The sequence below is a fragment of the Malaya genurostris genome, chromosome 3 (assembly GCF_030247185.1).
Source record: "Malaya genurostris strain Urasoe2022 chromosome 3, Malgen_1.1, whole genome shotgun sequence".
Taxonomy (NCBI): domain Eukaryota; kingdom Metazoa; phylum Arthropoda; class Insecta; order Diptera; family Culicidae; genus Malaya; species Malaya genurostris.
In genome coordinates, this window is record NC_080572.1 from 193,481,577 (window position 1) to 193,508,355 (window position 26,779).

At 39.0% G+C, this 26,779-nt stretch overlaps 2 protein-coding genes across 22 annotated transcripts in view; one reads left to right on the plus strand and one right to left on the minus strand.

Annotated features, from left to right (window-relative positions):
- LOC131436051 (uncharacterized) overlaps nucleotides 1–13,114 on the plus strand; it is a 413,969-nt gene extending 400,855 nt beyond the window's left edge. For all 4 annotated transcript variants that reach the window (XM_058604495.1, XM_058604496.1, XM_058604494.1 and 1 more), the window contains one exon: nucleotides 72–13,114. In XM_058604495.1, coding sequence (XP_058460478.1) covers nucleotides 72–990 — 919 coding nt within the window. In that variant the 3' untranslated portion in view covers nucleotides 991–13,114. The remainder of the gene's footprint in view (nucleotides 1–71) is intronic.
- Nucleotides 13,115–22,407: 9,293 nt separating this feature from the next.
- The window catches only part of LOC131436088 (PDZ and LIM domain protein Zasp), a 211,029-nt gene continuing 206,657 nt past the window's right edge, over nucleotides 22,408–26,779 (minus strand). For all 18 annotated transcript variants that reach the window (XM_058604559.1, XM_058604557.1, XM_058604558.1 and 15 more), the window contains 3 exons: nucleotides 24,273–24,456; nucleotides 23,970–24,209; nucleotides 22,408–23,896 (listed from right to left, as the gene is read on the minus strand). In XM_058604559.1, coding sequence (XP_058460542.1) covers nucleotides 23,819–23,896; nucleotides 23,970–24,209; nucleotides 24,273–24,456 — 502 coding nt within the window. In that variant the 3' untranslated portion in view covers nucleotides 22,408–23,818. The remainder of the gene's footprint in view (nucleotides 23,897–23,969; nucleotides 24,210–24,272; nucleotides 24,457–26,779) is intronic.

Consider the following 26,779-nt stretch of genomic DNA (forward strand, 5'->3'; position numbering starts at 1 on the left):
AATGCTTCCCCAAAAATTACCAATATGACCAACCAGATAACCCCAGCTCTATTCTTGTTTATTCCCCACAGAATCCCGCTCACCACACGGTACAGCAACGGTGCCAGCCATGTCAACGGTGGACCAGGTGGTGGCACGGTGGCCGGTGCGGGCTGCAGCACTGCCACAAACACCAGCATTTTCGGTGGCATAAGTGGGATCATCAGCGGTGCCATGGGTAGCAGTACAAACAGTATCAATGCGACAGCTCAATCATCACCGCCAATCAATGCAGAACCGGGTGGGGCAAACCAAGCGGACCCACTGGTGGCGGTTACCGAACCAGGCGGTGGTATTCTACCGCCAACCTATCGCACTATCGACCGCAGAAACTCATCGGCATCGGTGATATCTCAGGCCCCAGTAAGCAGCAGCAGCAACGAGCATCAGGTGCAGATTCGAAAACCACCACCGCCATTACCGCCACCACCCTCTGCCACGACGTCAACGGCAACAACAACGAAAACAACAGCAACCACTACGCCACCGGTTACAAAATCTATTCGCGGTTCCGGTGCTGGTCTAATGAATGACGATAATATCGTATCGACGCCAGGTCAACCGACCGTGGCGGGACGTACGCCTTCGATTATTAAAATAGATGACGGTAAATCAACAACTCGGACGGCAGCAGCCGTGACCGCCGGCGGAGCAGACCCGGTGACGGCGGCGGCGGCCGCAGTGCAACGTAAACAACGAAAATCAATTACAAACGAAATAATTGAAAGCGACGGTAGTACGGCCGGTGAAAACGCACCCAACAAGGACTTAGTCACAATTGTTACCATTTCCGGTACGCTCGAACAACCGAAACCGAATAAATCCGTCTACGACTGCGACGATTCGGCTCCTGCTCCTGTCGTGGGCCTAGTGCCGGGGATCGGCACCGGAAAGGCAGCGTTATTAAATCCAGTAAAATCACTGGGGAGTGGGGCGGTGGCCCATCTCTAGCCAGGACCCGTACGCAGTCACAAACCGTACACACGTACACGCACAGATGTTATTTTCTAGCAAACATGCACACATACATTGATGCGATTGATGAAGCAACAGCAACGGAAATAATAGTAAGGAAAAAAGAGGAAGATAAATAAACGCCATGGAAGTCTAGTTTTGCTACGAATATTTTTCGGAAAATGTTTTGGTTGGCCTACCCGGGTGTTATGGTGTACGGACGGGAGGTTTGTTTTTTGCTCTCGTCTGGGCTGCTGCCGGATTTTGTTGCCGAGGATTATACACGATCGTGATGCGGTGACGAGGACTGAAGCAACAACAAAAAAAACTTGGTTGAGGGATTCCCGTAATGGAGAGCTTTTTTGCGGCCAACGTTCCACTCTACTGTACTCTCTGCTGTTATGAAATATGCAGTCCGAGCCGTTCGTTCGCATGCATATCTTGATGCTCGTTTCATCAATATGTGGGTCAGTATCTGGCTCGCGGTAATATTCTTTTAAATGTGGGCTTTGCAAATGAAGTTACTATTCCCATAGTTGGGAAAAATATTTTATGGATTTGGATGCTGCTTCCCCCGCGATGCCCACAATTTACGGTCGTGGTTTTTGTTTTTGTCGTTCATGTCACTGATGCACTGATGTTCCTCCCGTGGTTCAGTCAGTGAATGAACTTGATAAATCAAAACTACTATCAAATTCCGGCTATCAGGATTCAACCACATAATGCTGATAAACAAACGGTTCTATGTAGTCCCACGGGGTGGAGATTTTGAATTAAAATTTTATACTGATTGTGAAGCATTTTGTCATTGGGAAACTACTTCCACATTGTTTCAGCCGATCGTACATACGCTTTTAATTGTACCATTTTGACAATAAGGGATCGGAGAATTTATTAAGTTTCTCTTAGCTTTACATTACGATAGAATATGTGTACATCGGGTAGAAGAGCAATGATTTTTCTTATTTGTAGAACAGGCCCAGTTTTCACTTTAAATTTGCAGGCTTTCCACTTACCTGCTGCGCTCCTCGACTTCTTGTACCAACCGGATTCCCAAAGACAACAGAGGACAACAGGATCCTTGTGGCTTCGAATCATGGGTAGAAGTCGTTTTTGTTCATTTGTCGCTGTTCATTGAAGCAGTTGTGATGAAGGGTTTCGAAATCTTACCGCAGCTACAAATTGCTTTCCAGACCATAGCTTTCCTACCAAATTTTTCGACTTCAATCAATGTCTTGGACTGGATTAACACTTGCCCTTCTCGCACCGTATAATATTGTGGTCCCGGCAAGGATTTGTAATCGAGTTTCACGTAGGTTTCGTCGTCCATTGCAGTTCAAATTTCTAGCAAGAATCGTATTGTGCAGCTTTCGAACCCTCGGCCTGATCGATGCTTCTTGTTTCGGACTACGTTTTGGTTTTGGCTTCTTACAGATTCGAAGATTCAAACGTGCTTTAGCACGAAGAACATTTTACTTCGAAGTGCCCACTTTCTTGGCCACATCCCGAACTGAAACCTCCTTCTTTTGCTCGAACGCCTTCAGTATACGTTTATCCAACTGAGGGTTAGCAGGACCTTTTTTTCGACCCGTTTTCGGTTTATCCTCAAAGGTGTTATCCTCGCCGAACTTCCTGATTGCATTTCGCACGGCTTTTTCACTTACTCCTTCCATTTTTGTTATCTTTCTCAGTGACAGTCCGCGTTCTGTGCACCATTTGTACACAATTTTTCAACGTTGTTCTGCTGAAAGTCCACGCATTTCGAAACAAACTAATGAAAACGAATAAACAACTGCACAGTCTTTACTTACCCTCTTTAAAAAAAAGTTCAACGGTGGTCTTTCGTTGGTCCATTCAACGTCCAATTAATCGTTCAACGGGAAGCCAACACGAGACCTTCGTTTGCCGATATTGAAACAGACCGTTGAATCGGGCGCCGTTTCTTTCGTTCAACAAACTCGGCAGACAGAGGTCCATTGTTGAGCCATTTTCAATATGAGAAGTTGGAGCTCCGTTGGACTAGTTTTATTGGAGAATTTTGGAAGTTTTTATCCATTTATTGTTTAAATGAACAACACATATCTGTAGAATACCTCAGCTTTATGTAGAATAACAACAAATTTTCTTTCTATATGAAGATAACCCCAAATTTCCACACTATTTTTGTTGGAGTAAAAACAACAACAAGCCCTTCCTGCTAACTGAACGATTATTTCGTGCAATATGTCGTTCAACAAGCGTTCAACCAAAGATAAACTCAAGATTACAATGTCCCATACAATCCATCGAAAAATATCGGACCAGTAATCGTGAACCAGTGAACTTTGTAATAGTGTAATTTTGTTGACCCTTCGTTAATAAGCGTCGATAAACATTTGAAAATGACGGTAATATTCCATAGCAACAATACTTGTTTGGAAGGAAGTAAACATACCGCATAAAACATCCATTCACTTTAATGCTTCGTAAGATAAGAATATTGCAAATTGAACATATTCTTAGCAATAATTCTAATTGATTTTTGTTTTCCTGTTGCAATATCCACTCGATATGCAGCAAAATACCGCGATTTCTATCATATTGCAAATTAAGATTAATTCTACATAAACAAACATTGTCATAGTTACGACGCAAGTAGCGATTCAACGCTTGTTGTTTTGTTTCAAATAATAATTGAAGTACAACTGACGGTGAACCGAAATCATCGAGGGGTCCTATTTGAATGGTACATGAGAAATCATAGACTATTCCATCTTGAGTTTATCTTTGGTTCAACGATCAACAAAATATAACCGCTTGCTGAGTGGGTAGTTTTCGACGTTTACCAACAGTCCGACATTTGCTGCCTCCGGTTTCAGGCGGATGTACTGCTTTGTCACCGTTCCAAATGGTCTAGAGATAATATCCAGATCATCCGCAAAGCAGACAAATTGACTGGATTTGACGAAAATTGTACTCCAACAGGCGAACACGGTTCGTCGCATTATACTTTCCAGGGCGGTGTAGGCGTCAGAGTCCGTCACCGTGTCGCAGTTCTCGGCAGGATTCGTATGAACTAGATAGTTCACTCGGAACCGTCATGCGATATTGTCGTTTGCCGCGTTGAAGTCGATGAGTAAGTGATGCTTTGGAACTCGGTATATTTACGGCATTTCTGGAGAGTTCACCGTAAGATGAAGATCTGGTCCGTTATTGACCGGCCGTCAACAAAACCAACACAATTTGAGAGTGTTCCACGAAATCCCTTGGTGACTGTGGATAATCTGGGATAGCCCATGGTAGTCGTTATTCAAATGGAGATCGCTCGGAGGTTCTCACATTCCAAATGATAGCAGCCATGAATCAACCCTGGCTAGCGATTTATCCATGCATATGGAGCAGGTCTAACAAACCAGTTGTCGTTTGATCGGGTCCCGACCCGGAAGGATTCTTAGTGTTAGTAGGATCGTAGTACAGGCCATGCAATGATTCTGTATGCTGTGAATCGGCTACGAAGTCTGTTGCAACAGAATGGCCGAAATCCATAAAAGAAATGTATAACTAAGAATTTGCTTTGCTATGAATGGGGCAGATGACCTCTTCGTTCCACTCCTCCGGCAGCTGTTCGGTTTGCTAGATCCTGACTGTCAACCGTTGTGAACAGGTGCCCAACATTTTTTAACCCAGTTGTTTTGTTGTTTTTGAGCTACATTTATTTGCACATCTACTACATCACATTTAAGATAACACATAATCAACAATAGTACGCCAAGATACTCGGTTTGTGGCTGCCTGTCTCCATCCTCGATCACGCCCAATACTCGCCAGATCACGTTCTACCTGGTCCACCCGTCTTGCCCGCTGCGCTCCCCGCCTTCTTGTTCAAAACGGATTTGTGGCAAACACCAGTTTAGCAGGGCATTCTTGCAACATGCCCTGCCCATCGCATTCTTCCGGCTTTGGCCACCTTCTGGATGCTCGGTTCGCCGTAGAGTGCAGCGAGCTCATGGTACATTCTTCGCCGCCACACTCCGTTCTCCTGCACACCGCCGAAGATCGTCCTTAGCACGCGTCGCTCGAAAACTCCAAGTGCTTGCAGGTCCTCCTCGAGCATGATCCATGCTTCGTGTCCGTAGAGGATCACCGGTCTTTCTAAGCGTTTTGTACATGGTACATTTCGTGTGGGGGTGAATCTTTTTTGACCGCAGATTCTTTTGGAGCCCGTAGTAGGCACGACTTCCACTGATGATGCGTCTTCGTATTTCACGACTCACATTGTTGTTACTTCCTAGACGAACCCTGTCGTGCTCGGTTCCGCCTACTAGCATGTACTTTGTTTTCGACGCATTCACCACCAGTCCAACCTTTGCTGCTTCGCGTTTCAGGCGTGTGTACAACCCTGCCACCGTTTCAAAGTTTCTCGCGATAATGTCCATGCCATCCGCAAAGCACACAAATTGACTGGATTTCGTTAAAATCGTACCCCGGCTGTTAAGCCCGCTAGTCGCATTACTCCTTCCAATGCGATGTTGAATAGTAGGCATGAGAGTCCGTCACCTTGTCGCATTCCTCGGCGAGATCCGAATGAACTGGATAGTTCACCCGAGATCCTTACGCAGTTTTGCACACCGTCCATCGTCGCTTTGATCATTCTAGTCAACTTCCCAGGAAAGCTGTTCTCGTCTATAATTTTCCATAGCTCTATGCGGTCGACACTATCGTATGCTGCCTTGAAGTCGATGAACAGGTGATGCGTTGGGACCTGGTATTCACGGCATTTTTGGAGGATTTGCCGCACGGTGAAAATCTGGTCCGTTGTCGATCGGCCATCGACGAAGCCGGCTTGATAACTTCCCACAAATTCATTCGTTTTAGGTGATAGACAACGGAAGATGATCTGGGATAATACTTTGTGGGCGGCATTCAGAATTGTGATCGCTCGGAAGTTCTCGCATTCCGAATGGTCGCCTTTCTTGTGAATGGGGCAAATTACCCCTTCCTTCCACTCCTCCAGTAGCTGTTCGATTTCCCAGATCCTGACCATTAATCGGTGCAAACACGTGGCCAACTTTTCTGGGCCCATCTTGATGAGTTTAGCTGCGATACCATCCTTACCAGCTGCTTTGTTGGTTTTGAGCTGGTGCATCCTTAACTTCCCTCAATGTGGGAGCTGGATTATTTCCGTCTTCTGTGTCGTCCATCAATCTTAACGTGCTAGGTGTACTGATAAAGCAAAGTCCTGGCATTACATTCCTTTCGTGGAATTTGGCCTTTCTGTTTCAACAGACTTCGCAGCCGATTCATACCGTACAAAATCGTTGCATGGCTAGTGCTACGGTTCTACTGACATTAAGAATCCTTCCAGGTCGAGTCTCGAATATACGACAACTGGCTAGTGAGACTAGTGTCCTATGCATTGAACCGCCAACCCGGGGGTAGCGATAGTAGTATTGGATCCCCTGGAGCGAAGCGAGTGGCTCAAGAGCTAAATGTCCAAAAGTAGGAGAGAATGATGCAACCGTCCATGGCTATGCAAGAGACCGAGAAGGATGCTTTGAGCACCGATAGCCTTCCACCCTGAAGTAATACATAACGGTAGTTCCGGGGGAGTAGTGTTGAAGATCCAAAGTGTTTTAGTGGGTCGTTCCAATTATACAATGGTAGTCCCACACTCTGAGCGTAAATGCATTTCACCTTGTGAAAAAAATAGTGGTATTGGAAAAAGGTGCTTACAGGCGGCGAAATCAATGAGTCGGAGACTGCTTTCAACCGACAGCTAATGAGCGCAGAACATTCCAATCATCGTTCTGAATTCCTCCTTCTTTCCTATCTGAGCATTCAGGTCTCCTATGACGATCTACACGTCGTAGCTTGGGTAGCGGTCACACTCGCGTTTGAGCTGTGCGTTAAAGGCGTCTTTGTCATCGTCAGTGCTTCCTTTGTAGAACCTGTGTACGTTGATTATGCTAAAACTGAAGAATCGACCTTTGATCCTCAACTTGCACGTACTTTAGTCGATTAGCTACCACCTAACCACGTGCCTCTGCGTGTCACCCACCACAAGGAAAGTTGTTTCTAGTTCGTATGTATTTTTTAGTGTTTAGTGCCGCAGCTATCTAACATTAGCTAACGTCGGTATTCGAAACAAGACGAGAGAACCCTTTAAGCGAAACATAGACAAACTGCACTACCTCTACTATCAGACAGAACTGGAAGATTAAGTCTCACTCCTCTTCCAGACGATCGGTTGTTATCGGTCAAAAAACATGTAAATTTGCGTCTCAATAGATGCACATAAAAATAGCGTCGAAATTTAATTAAATTTACATCCATTATCATGCAAATACTAAATTATTGTTACAGTATTTACAAACATTAATCTACAAGTTAATGGACGTAATATTCTGTTATACCCAAAAAATATAAGGCATGCTTGAATTCACATCATGCGTAATTTTAAATTTAAGAGTGTAACCTAGAATTGATGAATTTAGCAATTACTAACTGCTATAAGACTTGTTTGCTACAAAATCTGGACAAATTGAATATGAAATAAAACAAATTTGCTGTTAATTCAACCCAAGATACAAGAGGTTAGGAAAAAGCCCGGTGGAGTTAGTTTCTGTCGAACTTCCTCTCCAACAGGCATAAAACCTCCTCATCTTTTGAATCAACAGATTACAACCATTCAAATGATACATTTCACTTAAACATAGTATTTCTAAACTAACTAAAACTAAAATTAATTTGATAGTAACCCTAGGAACAATTTCTTGACAGCGTTTCGAATGAATTGGATCAGTGGTTGAACATTCGGCACAGGCTGACAAAAGGCTCGTTATACCCATAATTAGTTCAAGCATAGAGGATTCTAAGAAAAGAATAGTTTCGAAGATTACGGCGATGGATATCTATTTGTAAAAACTGTAAGAGCTCGGAACAGTCTATTCTTACATGGAGTAGATCTGGCACAAAAGTAGCCTTGCGGACATCGCGACGGACAGATAACAAATCGAGATCAATCAGTTTGCATCTGCCAAGGTAACTTGGAAGGTTCCAAGGGTATCTCCAAGGAAGCCGACGAGAAAGAGCGAATCGAACAAATTTTCGACGGGTTACTTCAATGCATTGGATATCGTTTTGGTAGTACGGTGACCAGAAAACCGAGGCGTATTCGAGCGTAGAGCGAAGTAGCTTAGAGGCTTTGGAGGTATTTCACAGACGATGTACGTTCCAGAACAATTTGTGAAATATTATAGTCGACTACGGAATAAAAAAGAGATGACGGAGAGACGAGCCCCTATACCGTTCGATAGGTCGCAACTAGGGGCAGTTAGGTGTATTCGTCTACTCTGGTAGAACATGAACAATTATGAAATCTTACCTCAATCTCAAATAGCTTACTAGACTGTAGCATGAGTTGAAGCATGTCTCGTGTTCATCCCAGAAAAATAGAGTACATCAGAAATAGTTGATTAAGATGTTAATCTTTGTCTCTGTACAATTCTCGAATCTTCTGTGTTATAGCCGTCGTTAGGTTTCGTACGATATTCTCAGATACGGCAGCAGTGACGATTTTCCATCTTCTCTTGAAATCATGGATACAATTTGCTTTCTTCTTCGCTTCGAAGAATTTGCGTTTAACTAGAGCCTAGCACTTCTCTTTTTGGGTGAAGTTACCGTAATTCGATAGTTTGATATATTGGCTGTTTTGGCACTTATTTCACCTCTTGTATTAGGTGTTAAAAATTAAAAGCTTTATTGCGAAAAAGTGCTTACAGATGTATTATACAAAGTATTGTCCGTCGCTAGCGACAACTTTCTCCCATTTTCCGGCAATTTTCGGATCCCGGCTCGGAAAAAGTAGTCCTTTTATGACGCTATCCATGAAGCAATCCATTTTTCCGACTCTTCGAAGAATTGAAAATGTTGATCTCCCAGGCCGTGTGCCATCGAACGGAATAGGTGCAAGTCAGAAAGGGCGACATCTGGGGAATACAGCGGGTGGGGCAAGACTTCCCATTTCAGCGTTTCCAGGTACTTTTTGACAACTTTTGCAACGTGAGGCCGAGCATTGTCGTGTTGAAGGATGACATTGTCATGTCGCTCTTGGTATTGTGGCCGCTTTTCTTTAAGCGCGCAACTAAGGCGTATCAGTTGCGTTCGATAGCGATCTTCTGTGATGGTTTCACCCGGTTTTAAGAGCTCGTAGTAAATTACACCGAGCTGATCCCACCAAATACAAACCATAACCTTGGCGCCGTGAATATTCGGTTATGCCTTCGACGAAGTAGCATGCCCGGGCTTTCCCCATGTTTTTCTGCGTTTAGGATTATCGTTTTGAACCCACTTTTCATCACCGGTTACAATTCGGTGTAAAAACCCTTACGATTTTGTCTTTGAAGCAGTTGCTCACATACAAATAGACGGTGCTCGATGTCCCTCGGTTTCAACTTGTACGGCACCCAGTTTCCTTCTTTCTGAATCATGCCCAGGACCTTGAGACGTTTTGAAATGGCTTGCTGACTCACTCTCAACGATTCGGCAAGCTCTTCTTGGGTTTGGCACGAATCTTCATCAAGCAATGCTTCTAGTTGTTCATCTTTGAAGGTTTTTTCTCTCCCATCACCATGTTTGTCTTTGACATCGATATCACCATTTTTAAAACGTTGAAAACACTCCCGACACATTCTTTTACTCAGAGCAGCATCACCGTAAGTTTCTAAGAGCATTCGATGCGCTTCAGCTTCATTTTTTTCGAATTGTAACAGAAAAGTAAAACTTCCAGCAAATGGTGAGAATTGAGCACATAAACAGACATTTTCGAGCGTGAATAATAAGAAAACAAGAACATCTGTCACTGAAACGGCGATAACAATTCGTTAGGCACTGTACACACTCACTTTAAAGGCATTATTATCTATGTATTTTGACCAGCCTCAGCCGGTACAGTCACGTATCGGAAAACGGCGGAAGCAAAGTTGTACACCTGATATCACTTTACTAGATGGATAATTTTTTTTTTCAATCGAATGTATCAACTTAGTTTCTTAATCAGTTGTTAGCTAGGGACTTTAGCTTTCCATTGATGTATAGACGTCCGCATAATGTGCACTAAGTCAGAAGTTATGAGCTTAAAATAAAAGGGTGCCGGTAACCGAACACCCTCCCCTACCCTTCTAGGACGGATTTCGCAGTGACAAGAGATCAAAGCAAACCAAAACAGAGCTGAAGAGTCGTGAGCAACCGCTTTCGCAGTCACTATTTCACGAACACATACTTATTGGTAGTGCCGTATGAATCGAAACTTTTAGATTTTTGACCATAACCACATATGGCCTGCCAAATCGAATGCTTCTTCGAGAACTTGGACCACTTTTTCAGCCGAATAAAAAAAGTCAGATCCGGAAGCTGTTCAAAGTATTTGAGCACGGTTTCTTCGTCAATAAAGGTGCAAAATTTTCTTACAAAAAATTGGTGTAGAGCCTCTTATCACGACTTTTTGAAGTGAAATTTTGATGGCCATCTTTTTCGCTTTGTATGCCTTCAATCCTCACCTCTGCCTCACATTTTGTTAGAATAATTTTGACTACCCAACTTTTCATATCACTTTACACGCAGAAACATGAACATTTTCCTTAAGGGCTGAGGCCAGTAGGTCACGTAAAACCACGTGGCTAGCTGTACGTATTACATTTCTCTTCATGCTCTCTCGTAAACGTGCAAAATGACTCTCAATGTGACCGGGTGGCCAAGAAAGTTTTGATACTTTCGGTTACAAGTTTGAATACATCACATAAAATTAAATAAAGCTACCGCTTGTTTGGCAACCTTTTTGAGTCGATTTTATTTCTCTCTCAGGTTTCGTTACGCTACCAGGGTACTGGAGTAGAAAAAAATGGCGCCGCCATAGAAATCAACTTATCTTCACGAAAATAACATTCACTTCATTTTTATCGCGACAACATATATGTTTTTATGCACTAATCGCATCTAAATTTTATTCTCTAGACATTGTCAGGATCGATTTTTGATCTATGCTTCTGAAGGCGAGATATTCAATGAAGTTGAAAGACGACGTTTTCAGATAAGCAATTCTTTCTTCAGAAAAAAATGCTTTCCCGACCGCTAAAGTCAATGAATCAATCTGAAATTTTCACATAATAATCTAAACTAATTTTCTAAGAGATTGTTAGTTGGATTTTTTGATATTTGAAAATCTCAGAAAATCAGATTTGAAGCGTGAAAATAGCCCTCTAAAACGCCCTAAAACACACTGGTCTCAGTCTTTAATAATGGCTACCATCTGTCCATTTGTCCATTTAAAGGGAGTATACTTTTCCATTTGTTCCACTTTCGACTCTCCGATCTACAGTCAAGAACTATTTTAATGATTTGCAAACACCAAACACGATAAATTGTGTTTTAGTCTTTGTTAAGACGTAGAGCTGTCTTGAGCTAGTTTGAAATTTGATCAGTATCTAACGGGGAAAACAGATTGGAAAATTGATATGTAAATGCAATTATGTAACGAAAACCGGGGGAGACAGGAATCGAAACCGTAGCTAAAGGAGGAAATTGTTTTTTTTTGTTTCGAAAATTCACGAAATTTTGCAAAGTTAATTCCAAATGACGTTTCTTCGAACTAATTCGGTTTATCCAACCCTCGCATTAGTTCGTAGATTGGGCTTTAGGTGTATTCACAATGTTTAAACCGCTCGACTTAATACGCTTATAGTCAAGTGATTCTCTTCTGATCATTCAATCAATCACTCGTCCTTGCAACCGAATCCCGGTATGTCAACCAGAACAAATATATCAAACAAACAAATAAAAAAAATCGATTAAAAATAAATAGATTAAGTTGTTCGCATTTTAGGGCGTAAGTTAACCGTATCGTGGATTTCTGTAGAGCTGTATAGAACCTAGCTTTAGGACCACCACAAAAACAAAACAAATGAAATAAAATATGTGAGTGCATGTGATTCCTCCCCATCCCCTTCCTATCCTCTTCGCATTGGATCGTCGGGATGGAGGGGGGTGGAGCGATGTTTGTGGAAACCAATAAATCATCTCCTGCTGAGTGTTCGTGCTATATTTACTGCTGTCAATCGTTGCTTCGCGGTGATCCGCCGTTTCTAGTGTTGCCAGCCCGCGCGACCGACCGACCGACCGTGCAGTGCAACCAACAATGCGTGATCGAGTGTCGTCCGATGCTGAACCGCTGAGGGAAGGGGAAAAGTTGAAGTTGAGCAGCAGCAGAACAAAAAAAAACAGCGGAAATAAAACAAAATCAAACAGAACGATTCGAGAGTGGAAATAAATTAAATTTTAATTTAATATGTGCCTGAAACATCAAATTAATGTAAAACGCAAAATCACAATGTGAAAAACCGCGGTGATGATAAGCTGGTGAGCGAACGAGAACGCAGCAGAAATTATGAAACCATAACATATGAATCAGCAAACTGCAAGTGCTAAAGTTTTGATTATAGCGTTTTATTCGTTTTTAATACCATTCAACCGCCCCGGGTGGGTGGGGATATCATGATTTTTTTTGTCTGTTTCATTCGTTGTTTCGAAATACAAGTCACCGGTAATTTGCAGCGTTTCTGATTTCCCCGCCGATTGTACTGCAACGAATAACTTTAATTTGATTAATTTTTGATTCTATTTTCATTCCGCCTGGGCGACACGAAAAAAAGTCAAACACGAACTCGCCACAATTTTGTAATTATTTTTTTCCATTAGCCGGTTAAGCTGCTGGTAAAACTTTTGTATTATTCGATGCACAAACGCGTTGCAGTGGATGCTGATTACGAGAAAAAAAACGCAAAAGTAGTGGCTTTTTGTAGAGAAAAAAACTTGTTATTTCCAGTAGAACCATAGAATATTAACAATTATCAAGACGAAATACATCCAATTCGAATATGGCAAACGGTAGTTGAAAGTAAATAACACTAGCGAGTAGCATAAGAGGAAAGGGAAATCTTGGCATCTCGATATCGGCAGACAGTGCAGGAGGAAGTGTTGTAAATGGAAGAAAGAAATCTGTATCATAAATGTTTTTATTTTTTATTTAACCAAAGAATGTGAGAGGAAAAATAAACAAGAGCAGAGTATTATCATATCGAGAAACTTTAAACAATTGTCGTTTCCATTGAAAATTCGTGATGACATCATGCCTTTCGAAATGAACACATTTTGGTAACATCAGCAAGGCTCGTTTGGGCCAAATTCCAATCCCTTCCAGTCCACCAGTCCAGTCTAGATTTGCACTAAACTGAAGATTACCTTCGATTTGCGAGGAAGAAATCCTAATAGCTCTTCAGAAAACTTTTAGAGCCATTAGAACGGCTGATTTTGTGCGATGATCTCCACCGTTGTCCCCTTTTCGTTGTTTTTTTCACCAATGCAAACGACTAGCTGCTGTAACGTAATCGCTCTTGTCGGAAGCGAAACTAGCTTTGCAAACGACACACAATACATCTGCTCGCAGTGGCGATAGAATCCAAACTGATCCAATTTTTGGTTTCTTTTTACGTGATTTCGTTTGTAGCTTTTTCACTAACGGGCGGTCCTAATGGCAATAAAAATAGCCGCATACAGAATTTTAATGTCGATTATTTCATTTCGGATTTGCATTTTATTGAAAGAAACTATCAGGATGCTGTACGGAATTCATTCCTGCCTTACAGAAGAACCAAATTGTGGAACTCACTACGATATTAAGCACTGTTCGGAACATTCATCTAAAACGATTTGTAAAACGATTTGTTATGCTCTTCCTCAGAACGCGTTCTGATTGGTTGGTGTTGACATGGGTCAAATGAGACAGGTTTTTCAATAGTGTACTATTGAAATATTCCAATGCTGTTACTATACACGTTTAAGTTGAAAAATTTCGATTCTATTGGTAGTTAGATTATATAAATCCTTTCACAGATCACTGAGCTATGAGCTTTCAAAATACGAGAAATGCAAACGGGTCTTATGAATTATTATCTTTGATACTCGTTTATACCAAACATTTCGGAAAAGTTTAATTTTGAACTATTTAAGATTATGTCACACAACTGAAAATTTTATCATAAAATTGTGATCATATTTTCGATGGCGTGTAGCAAAAATTATGTTGATTCGTTAGATACAACAAGAGATATTCACGATCAAAAGCTTATCACTCTCTCAGAGGGTATATTTTGAAAAGGCGCCCCATAGTAAAGTAAGTCGTATTCACGACAAAAAAACTTTCCCAGGATTTTTTTGGTTCAATTAAACATTTTTAATTCAAACCCAGGTAAAAAAAGACTACGTGAAAAATATCGTCTATCCTATCACGCTATACCCGTTCCCGTTTCCCAGGATTTTGTAACGGTGCTGTGGAAAGAGACAATATCATTTTAGTAAGGAGAGTGGTACCAATTTCGACCTTGACGTTAACTACATCTGGTCAAAATCACTGCAAACATTTGTTTTAAATATTTAAACAACAATGTTTGGCATTAAAAATGCCTTACTATTCTCTATACGGGGTCGGTGTGAAAAAAAAATGCAAAACTAGCCGCGTAACCTTTTTTTTAGATAATTTTGAACAATTATAACTCAATCATTTGTTGATGGATTGATATAATTTAACAACCAATCGATTCGCAAACATTTCACTTTAACAACGTTGTTTCAGTATAGCTTCGTTTATGTTGTAATTACTGCATTTTCAATGTCATCGCAATCGGTCGTGTCTTGTACAAAACCTTAGCATCCATAAGCACCTCATATATTAAAATTCGAAGAACTCAGAGATATCTTTCCTTTGAAAGATATTGCGTCAGGGTGCAATTACAGTGCGGCGTGAAAATAAATTTCATCCTTGCATAAGGCACCAGGTTAATTTTTTCCTAATTTTCAAAGTACATAGATTTTCATTTCTAAGTACTAAGCGTCCCTGTTTCGGCCCCACATGAAAACGTTTCCGAAGAATTTATCGTTGATTGATTACGCAATTTTCAGGTATCTCGTATGTTTATTGATTTTCTCCTTTTCGCGCGGCATATTTGAAACGACACCTACATTACTTTTTTGTAGGTTACGAAGCGTTATATGCGTTACTTTTTTATAAGTTGTAAGCGTTATGAAGCGTTATATGCGTTACTTCTTTTTAAGTTGTAGGCGTTACGAAGCGTTACATGCGTTACTTTTTGGTAAGTTATAGACGTTACGAAGCGTTACATGCGTTACTTTTGATGAAAGTTAAGGCCATCGTCCAAGTACCATGCGTGCGGGTGGTTTTAGGAAATTTAGAAAGATTTGCCAAAACCAAAAACATACAGACCTTTGAAATACTTTTTTCTATATACAGGGTGGAAATGACTAGAAAATTCGGAGGATTTTCCGAGTCTTATCAAAAATATCTCTGAAAAATGAGTGTTTTTGTGATCTTTTACAATTATCTGGAAAAATAATGCGATAACATAAGTTTTTTTTTTTTCAAAAAAACCTTATGCTGGCAACAAGAATCACATTCGGAAACATTTTTGGAAAAACTTTGCACGCTTTTCAAAGAAAATCCACAAATTTCAAAAAATTTAAACGCAATCGGTTATATGAAATTCGTTGATTTTCCATGAAAAACGTGAAAAGGTTTTCCAAAAATGTGTCCGAATGTGATCCTTGTTGCCAGCATAAGGTTTATTTGAAAAAAAAATTCATGCCATCGAATTATTTTTTCAAATAATTGTGAAAGATCACAAAAAAGCTCATTTTTTCAGTGCTATTTTTGATAAGACTCGGAAAATCCTCCGAATTTTTCAGCCATTTTTGCCCTGCAGATAGATGAAAGCTTTTCAAAGGTATGTATGTTTTTGGTTTTGGCAAATTTTTCAAAATTTCCATCGATAATTTCCTAAAACCACCCGCGCGCATGGTACTTGGACGATAGCCTTAAGAAGCGTTATATGTGTAACTTTTTTGTAAGTTTTGAGGCGTTACGAAGTATTACATGCGTTACTTTTGTATAAGTTATATTCGTTACAAAGCGTTACATGCGTTACGAAGCGTTACATGCGTTACTTTTAGTAAAATATAGGCGTTACATAGCGTTATATGCGTTTCTTTTTTGTAAGTTATAGGCGTTGCGAAGCGTTATATATGTTACATTTTAGTAAGTTATAGACGTTACGAAGTGTAACATGCGTTACTTCTTTGTAAGTTAAGTTACGAAGCGTTACATGCGTTACTTTTTTGTAAAGTATAGGCGTAACGAAGTGTTACATGCGTTACATTTTGGAAGTTATAAAGCGTTACATGAATTACTTTTTTTGTAAGATACGAAGCGTTACAAGCATTACTTTTTTGTAAGTTGTAGGCGTTAAGAAGCGTTCCATGCGTTACTTTTTTGTAAGTTATAGGCGTTACGAAGCGTTATATGTGTTACATTTTAGTAAGTTATAGACGTTACGAAGCGTTACATACATTACGAAGCGTTAAATGCGTTACTTTTTTGTAAAGTACAGGCTTAACGAAGTGTTACATGCGTTACTTTTTGTAAGTTACGGAGCGTTGCATGCATTATTTTTTGTAAGTTACGAAGCGTTGCCTGCATTATTTTTTGTAAGTTACGAAGCGTTACATGCATTGCATTTTTGTATGTTACGAAGCATTACATGCGTTACTTTGTTGTAAGTTATAGGCGTTACGAAGCGTTACATGTGTTGCATTTTGAGAAGTTATAGACGTTACGAAGCGTTACTTTATGATAGACGTTACGAAGCGTTATGTGTATTATTTTTCCGTTTGTCGCAGGCATTGCGAAGTGTTGAATACGGTACTTTTGTAAGTTATGAAACGTTGCATGCAATTTTTTAAATCGAAGGCGTTACATGCGTCAATTTTTGTAAGTTTCAGGTGTTGCATGCGTTTCCTTTTAAAAGATAAGTTGTTATGAGGCGTTACATGCGTTGCTTATTTGTAAGTTATAAATATTACGAAGTGTAACATGCTTTACTATTTCGCAAGTTATGGGTGTTACGAAGCGTTACTTTTTTGTAAGCAATAGGTGTTACACTAGTTCCATTTTAATGGTTAATGTTTTACGAAGCGATTTATGCTTAATTTTTTGATAAATTATAAGCCGTACTTGCGTTACTTTTTGTATTTTAAAGCGTTACTAATCGTTATATGAGTTACTTTTTTGTAAACAATGGGCTTTTCTAATATTAAGCTGTTTCGAAGCATTACATTAGTTACTAACTTGCGTCATATTTCTTATGTTAAACGGTTATGAAGAATTACATGCGTTACTATTTAGTAAATTTGAAACGTTACATTCTTTACATTTTGCAAGCTATAGGCGTTACGAACTGTTACATGCGTTACTTTTTGTAAATTACGCGTTACGAAGCGTTACTTGCGTTGCATTTTGTAAGTAATAGTTGCTACATGAGTTACTTTTTTCAGCTGTTCCATATCAATACTTTTATTTCTGAAGTGCGTGCGAGCGTTGCCCGTCATTGAATGTGTTAGTGACGACGCAAACTTTTATTTGTGCCCCTTTTGGTATGATGTTTGCACTGCAAACGGTTCACTCAACCGATTATTCTCTCTTGCGATGTGCATATTTCAACAGTTAAATGATTCTTTAAGCCCTTTTGTAAAAATGTATAGCCCTTAAAAGTAGAATTTGGTCCGTCGTTGCTCACATTTCGGTGCATTTTGCTCTAATGCAATAGACCAGCTGCTGAATACTTATATAATTTCCCCTGTTTGAAACAAAAATAAAACTACGAACGGTGGTGCTCACAATAAAATCTCTTCGTAAGTTTTTCCCACATCAGAGCAAGCACTGCGTGAACTGCGAATGGCGTACAAAAGCAATATGCAAAATGCCAATTTGCTAATACCGAAAGAAAGAAAATATCGTAGTAATTCATTGCGAAAAATTGTGGAGGCTCTAAAATGAATCAAATAATGAAGCCACTTGGGCGCTCCACAATATTGATGTCACTTCCGTAGAATGCAGAAAAAGCAGAATATTGCATCTTAATTCGAAATTGAAATCTGAAGCCTAATTCTGAACCTGAAATATATTCTGGTATGCACATAGAAAATATCGTGCAAATTTACGTCTTCTGATACCGACGCATACGAGCGTTAGAAACGACTCATTTCTGCAGTAAATCTGACACATATTTAATGCATTCTGACATAATTTTAAGGCCTGAAACTCGGCCTGAAACATGTAAATTTACACGTCTGCTTCATTCTTGTAAAAATTCAGTCATGTTTCGAATTTCATTTAACGGATTACGGATTGTATCATATGTGGATTTGAGTCACCTGTAAATTTCATAATTTTTTGTGTAACTCTGAAATTTAATGTCGCTTACTACATCAAAAACATCGTAGCAGGATTGCGAAAGGCAAACAACCGTTATTTTTCTTTTTGATACTTGTTGCTACCTAATATTTCAGCAATCTTTATGTTTGAACCATTTGTGATTATGTCATGCAACTGAAAATTTTGTCATAAAATGATGATCATATTTCCGAAGGCATGTAGCAAAATTTACGTTGATGTGTTAGATACATCAAAAGATGTTCACGATCAAAAGCTTATCCCTTATCTCAGAGGGTAAATTTTGAAAAGGTGCCCCATAGTAAAGTAACATGTATTCACGTTAAAATATTACGTTCTTTACTTTAATAACAGAAAGGTATTCAAATCATACTCATTTTTTATTGAGTACCCGTTATTCATAATTGTCGTAAGTTTGAACCCCGGCTTGAAAGGATTCTTAATGTTAGTAAGTTGTGGAAAAATATTGAGAAATAAGCCCATGACGAAGTATTTATGAGGACGCTTCTTAGAATTCACGATTTGCGATACCCGCGGTGTCTCAGCGCAGACCAATAAGAAGTCAACAAATCGGCAGCTCAGTCATCGCCGATAAGGAAAAAAACGTTCCGGATAGTCCCGGTTGGTCCCGTCCCGGTCGTCCCGGTATAGTGCGAACAGGCTATAAAAGAAGTCCCAACGTTTTTGTTTAATTTTTTCTCAATTTTTTTGAATTTTTGATGATTGTTTAAAGTCAAAACTATGATTGTGCACAACAGAAGACGCCACCTCGTAGCTGCAAAACCAACCCGAAGTAACATAAAACGAAAACGAAAACTTTGAGTCTGGTATTTTATGTGTAGAAATTGTGTGTAGAGTTTGAAAAAAAAATGGTGAAGTAGTGGATGGACACGGACCTTAGAAACCTGCATTCGAGAAAAACGCGTTTAAATTTTAAAATTTTACATCTAGGGTACGCGTAGGGAGCATCGCTTTCGAAAAACCGTATTTTTTCTTTATATTTTGTCATATTGAAACATTTCAATAATGTTTTGTCAAACTAGTAAGTAAATCAAAGCAGAAGAGCTTGCCGAACTGTTACCTCTTCGCAGTATGAGATAAGCATAGATGAAGCCCCATGACTTCCAGAGTGTTGTTCCGATAGGCTTTAAAATTTCACAGAATATTCTTGGTATGTTTTATTATGAGAAAATACAAAGAAAAAAAGATGATTTTTCTGAAGTGTTAGACCCTATCTGCCACTTGAACATCGTTTTGTACTTCGAATATCGTACTTCGAATTTTGTACTTCGAAAATCGTACCGCACTCCACTCCAACGACGAATGCAGTATATCAAAAAGTAGATATCGATGTCAATTAGATTGTAGATTTATGATAAGGAAAACCGAGGAGAAATATTTTTCGTTAATTTGGCATTCAAAAATTACGTGAATAATAATAATAATAATAATAATAATAACTGAACAGTTCTCAATATCAACTTCCGACAGTTTTCTAAAGAAATAAACCAAAATACAAAAGTTCTAAGAAGTAGATCCGTAGAGATAGCAGAAATCCGTAGAGTTGCCTCAGTGTTGGAAGTTTTCATATAGCCTTATCGGAAATACCAATCAGTTGTGGACTTCTCGTACGAACATTATTCAACGTTACCTAATACCATGCATCACACGTAGCAAACAAATTAGCGGTGGCACTTGTCTTAAGTAGAAATCTCTATTTACGAGCAAAGAAAAAAGTTCACAAAACACTTATGTTATGATGAATACTTCTTGAACGCACTTGACGATGATATATTAGTAGCTGAAGATTCTTAATTCCTATGATTCCTGGCTCTAGATACAAGAATCCTAGATAGATTCGCCAATTTATCAAATTTAAGTCTGTTGATGGGAGAGTTTGAAAATTGATTTTTTTAATGTCATCATGATCAGTCAGGATGCGTGCACAATCCTGTAATATTTTTTATAAACTTTTCACAATACAACAAGATGAAATCTAACTTTTTAGTTTTCAAACATAGCAATCTTTCTCCGCAGTCGACAATTTTTCAATTTCCTGTTTATGAATGGTAGAATTTCCTAAGACTATTTTGATTTCTTTGAATCTTTCGTTGCTTCACAAATTTTGTAACTTTTCCTATCGATAACTGCATGGCATAGTTATCGATAGGAAAAGTTCCAAAATCCTTGATCAAAACAGAAAAAATGTGTTCCAAGTAAGTTCTTGCAGACTAATTCACTCTCAAATTTTTGATTTGGCAAGACATCTGTAGATGTTCGTTTAATTATACGAAACCCCAAGAGGTCATTATCTCCAAACCATTATTTCCTCTTCACAGATAGTCTGAGTGCAATTGAAGCCATTCGCTCAAACATGACTGGCAAGACTGAACCGTTTTTCCTGGGCAAAATAAAACAGTTCCTGAACGACATATTGAACAATAATTATCTAATCACTATAGTCTGGGTCCCGGCTCATTGCTCCATTCCTGGCAATGAAAGAGCCGATATTTTAGCCAAACGTGGTGCTATTGAGGGTGAAATTTATGAGCGACCGATTGCTTTCAACGAATTCTATAGCTCGTCTCGCCAAAGAACACTTGCCAGCTGGCAAGCTTCTTGGGATAGAGATGATCTGGGTCGGTGGATGCACTCAATTATTCCGAATATATCGACAAAGGCATGGTTCAGGGGACTGGATGTGAGTAGGGATTTCATTCGTGTGATGTCCAGACTCATGTCCAATCACTACACGTTAGATGCACATCTCCTTCGAATTGGGCTCTCCGAGACTAATCATTGTGCTTGCGGAGAAGGTTATCGGGATATTGATCATGTCGTTTGGACATGCGTGGAGTATCGTGATGTCAGATCTCAACTAATAAATTCTTTGCGTACCCAAGGTAGACTATCCAATATCCCAGTTCGAGACATTCTTGCTTGTCGTGACCTTTCATACATGAAACTTATTTATCATTTCATAAAGAAAATTGGAGTTTCAATTTAATAAAGGCCCCTTTTAAGACTTAGCTCTGATCCCAGCTGCGTCCATGAGTTCAACCAATAGCTAAATTAGAATAAAAATTATGTAATGATACAAACAAACTCGAAACAGTTTATGAAATTATCAACAAAATGTCAAAAAAAACAGCTTATTTTATAAATTGTAGAAGGTAATCGTTTGGTTCAAATAATATTTCCGAGTAGATTTCATAATTAATGACGAGTTACCTAAGATGATATTTAAGCTATAAGAGAATATGTTTTAATAAATTCAAAACGTTGTGACTATGTTAGAATTAAATTAGGATAAGAATATTATGTAAAAGTGATGCTACGGCGAAGAAAAACTTATGTAAACTGCCTTAAGAAATAAACGTATTTATGAAAAAAAAAAACCCCAAGAGGCTTCAATTGTACCGAACTTGAAGTTGCAATTGAAATAATTGATCAACTGAAAAATTAAGAATTTATGAAAAGAATACAGGAATGTTTTAGAAAATTCCAGCTTTTCCGGCTACATGGCGATACGGCATGCAGTAAATGCTCAAATTCGGAAGCAGCATAACTACATGTTCGAACTTGTTTTTTTTATGTATAGCAAATTGCGTTATACTCTGTGGACTTTGTTTTTGAGAAGATACTACAAACAACAGACTTTACTATATTTTATTCATACGGACCAATAAGTTTCTCTTAAGCAGTGGTAAATAAAACTTCTTTTCCAAATAAACTCGTTATCTATTACGGTAATCACGTAGCCTATGTTATCTAGTTCTTTTGGTATGGAATGCATGTTATCTGGAAGCCAAGATCATAGTGACTTTGGCAAAGAAAGAATTAGTACATATTTGCCGTCCAACGAAAATCTACGGAACTGACATTGTGTCCATCTGGAATCGTTGGCTACAACCCAACCGAAAGAGATTAAGATTTGAACTGGGGTAGTCACTTGAATAATCAACAAAATAATAAGACTCGACTATTGACAAGAAAAAATTAATATGGTTGTAATATGTGCCATGTGTCGAATGGAACATTTCCTAGATAGACTTTCGGATAGGAAAAATCACAACTCTTGCTACAGTGCAAGACTTCGTCACTTTATTAACTCAAATTGCCTACGTACGCTTGTACATCGTTTGTCATTATAGTTTTCATTTGAAATAACCAAATATATTGTCTGATATCAGAAGCATAAACATAAAGCATCCTAATCTCTGCGATGTCAGCAATGCGATTCCTTAAATAGTCCCTCTCTTGTTCTTCTGCTTTTTTTTTTCGTTCCATTCTAGAGAAAAATTTTCTCCTCGATTTTAGTCTGCAATATTGGGCTTAAATAAAATTTAAATAAAAACGTATTGTTTACAATTTATCACACACAAAACTTTTGGACACATGTTCGTTTCTTTTCCCTACTCTCCGCTTATCGGTTAAACCAAGAAGTAGTAGTGAGACTTAAACAATTTTTTACATAGTTGGTTGTAAATAATGTTTCTCTTTTTGTCTAAACTTTCTAAACTAACTTTCCGTGCTAAACAGATTTTGTTGTTTTATTATTTATTTAAATAGCCGCTTTTAAATTTAATAAGTAAGAAAAAGTACTCTAGTACTGCATTCCTGCGTAGGCATTTCTTTTCAAATAAAATATAAATAAAATAAAGATAACATCTCTTCTTCTGACCACTCGTCTCTGTCAACTAAAAACAGCTTTTTCTGTAAATTGGCCGAAGAAAATTACATTTCATTGACAGATCTTTTTACCTAAAACGTTCATTTTCATTTGCTTGAAACATTTCAGTGAGCAACAACGACAAATGAAATGTTTCAAGCTAGCTCTGTTTCCTGCAATACATACATATATAAAGATAGAGCATTGCGTTGTGGATGATGTGGGTTACAAGTTTCTCTCAGCCGCTAGCAGCGCCAACGCATTGAACTTTACATACGGTCAACATAACAAAACATTACTGTAAGTTTTTTTTTTACAATTTGGAAGCTTTCCTACGGAAAGCGTGTTATGGTGTACTTCTCTCTCTCTCTCTCTCTCATTCTCTCTTCCCTATTCCATCCTATTCTTTTGCTCGATTGATCGATGTTATTGGTCTCATCATAATAATAGCTGTTAATTTGTTTGATGGGATTATGATTAAAGATCGTTTGATGGGATAGTTTTTTGTTTTGTTTTGATTCTCTTAATGAATGACTGTCGATCGCTAGGACTACCAGCTACTTTAAGCAATGCATAGTAGCGTCGGCTGCGTGCAAGTGTGGTTGTTGTGTGTGTGTGTGTTGATTTAGATTTTTTTTTTGGTGTCGAACATGTTAATGTTAGATGCAAACTTCTCGCCATTCGCTCCGCGTTTCTCGAGTTTTGTTATAACACTATGTAGATATAGCAACCGAAAAAAAAGTTATGTGCAACAGATAAAACCTTATAAACAGATGACCCTTTTTATACTCTTTTGTCTGCCCATCGGTTGAAGTGTCAACTTAACGGGCATGATTTTTACAGAATGGACGACCACCCTTCGCGAAAAAACTTTGTCCTTCGAGGTTCTTCTTGCAGCTCTGGAAAAAGAGAGAAAAAAAAACACGCACCGTTTACATCGTTCTGGTTCAAATTAAAAACTACAGAACTTACTGTGCAATTGAAGCACTGACTGTGGTAGTTGTTGTTCAAGGCTTCCACCCATTTGTCACCGGCTTCCACGGGGAATCCACAGGCAAAGCACTTGGTCGTGAACAGTTCGTTCCAGTCGTTCTCGCAGTAAGGATCGCCTTCCTCCAGGAAGAACGGGCTGTTTCCGAACTGTTTGCCGCAGTAGGTGCACTTGAAACACTCGGGATGGAACTGTTTGCCGATGGCGTTGAGACAGTCACCCTAAGAATAAAGCAATGAGACACATTATGCCAAACGAGATTTACACTCTAAAGAAGAACAAACCTTCACTCTGGTGTTGCACTTGCTGCACATTGGGGCCAGGAACTCTTCGAAACAGTATTCACAGTACAGATCGCCTTTCTCCTCGACGAAACCAATTTCCGCCAGTGGGCGCTTGCAGTTTGCGTTGTGACAGATGAAGTGCTCCGGGCACCAGATACGGCCTAGAGCGGTGATAAATGGACCTCTGGGGTGCGCGATAAAAAACGAAAATAACATTCATAGAGAGGTTAGGACTGGAGCTGATTGATTTCGGAGCTGGAAACTGCTTGCAGCTGGATAAGAAACAGATTTTTGCGATGACGCCTGAAACTGTGGAATCTTAGTGGCACCGAAATGGCCAAACTAGTAGATCGACTGAAGCAACAAAATTTGTCCCAGAAGGAAATATTAATTTTGGAAGACTGTTCATCTGCATTCCGGTCATGTAACAATAAAACTCCGGAGTTAGACCGAGTCAAAAATTCGATTTGTTGGTTATATTTGTCTTGCCTTGTGATAAAGCGCTTTTTGAGGTTAGTTCCTGGAGGGGCCTAACCTAGATTGGATTCTGTAATTCGACCGAATACATAATGCAAAAGTTCGCATTCGATTGAAATACGGAATTGGGGTGAAATTCCAAACTACTACAGGTAAACATGTATTTCTGTATTTCTCTAAATAGTGTTTTGAAACGCCCTACTTTGTAGTTTCGAAATACTTTTTATTTAGACCTAAGTTTGAGAAAATCGGCTGTATGAGCAAACAGAATGAGTTCCTTTCTGGAATTTACAACATCTATGTCTGGTCCCTTATTAACCGGATCTCGGGAATCGGTAAAGCGAAAGTCGGTTCGTATGGCCAGCAACTAACATTACCATTAAATTGAGATTGTTTGAGTGGGGGAGCTCTTGAGATTAGGAAGAAATTTTTCCTTGTTTGTATTGTAGCTCTTTACGATAGTTTAATAATTAACTTTTCGTTTGAGTGTTTGAACAGAATGTTTTTACAAGGATAATTTTTTTACATATTACCATTTAATTCTGTTATAAGAATTAAATGGTAATATGTAAAAATTTTTTCCTTGTGATAGTTTAATATTGCCAACACTCACCACCCTGTAATTCCAAACAAATCTTGATTAAAATTAGGATTTTTTTAAAAGACCATAAAACCTTTCAATTGTATATAAGTTTGTAAAGATCGGTAGCTCATCGTAACATCTCTTTCTACTAATACAAACTGTTATATTTGCGTTTATTCGTCCATCTCCCGATCATTTCGAAACCAGTAAGCAGATCCATATAGAATTTTTAAAATTTCCAAGGGGGCAGTGTTGCCTTTCATTGGATCCTAAGTTTGTGAAACCCGATTCAGCCATTTCGGAGAAAAGTGAATGCATATTTTTGTTATTTTGTGAACTTCATCTAAATTTCATCAAAAATATTTGATTACTTAAAAATAAATAACCTTATTTTGGCGATGACCTTGTAAATTTTTGGCTTCAAGTTGTTTTTATCATTAAATTGACAGAATGTAAGTTTTTGCTCCATTTTATCAGAGAATAATAGTTAATGCTTGCCGAAAAGAACCAATCATAATCGATATCGTAGATACTGGCCCTTATTACCGTTCTCACTTCCACTTTCACATTCACTTCACTTGCATGTCACTTCACTTGATTTTCCCTATTACCAGAATCACGCATAGTGAAGTGATCACTGTAGTGGAAAAAACTCATTTTTTTCAACAAAATATTGGTGGCGTGATGTTCATAATGACATCAAGTTCGTCCAAATATTTATTTTTGCCTTTGAAGCGACTTCCGTATTGAGGACCTAAACTCACTTCACTGGATTTTCACCGTGAAGTGATACCGGTAATATGGGCCACTGTCGAGATGTTTAATTGTGTGGTACAGGATGTTGGAACCTACGTCTAAACAGATTTTAAACAGCTTTCTGACAGGAATACTTACTGCAAGAAAAATAAAGGCAAAGGCTTTCCAATTCATCAAGCTGCCGCATATCGTGTATGACAGACCATCCGAACCATCTATTGCGAACAGGACCACCAACCAGAAAATTCATATGCATGAGTGCCTGAAAATAACGTCTATGATTTTCTCTCCAACAACACAAAAGTTCCATTTTGATGAGATTTGGCATCTTACCATCACAGAAAGATGGTCCTATGGAGTGGCATAAAATCACCTATACCCTGGTGATGCTAAAATACATTAACTTTCCAACTCCGCCCAATAAAAATTTTACGCCATTGTTAAGCTGATCCTCAAGAAGATCAATCAACAACTCACGACAATCAACGAGACTCAGTACAAGACAAACAGCTAGTGACCAAGGAAACTGTGCAAAACTTCATGAAATGAGTCAATCAAAAAACCCGGTTATTCACACTAAAATGGAGCCTTGAGGCAATAATTGATATTTAATATGTAAGAATTGAACTTGGAAAAGAAAATGAATCAAGTTTTCAGTAAAAAGTGATCGATTTACACATATTCATGTTCG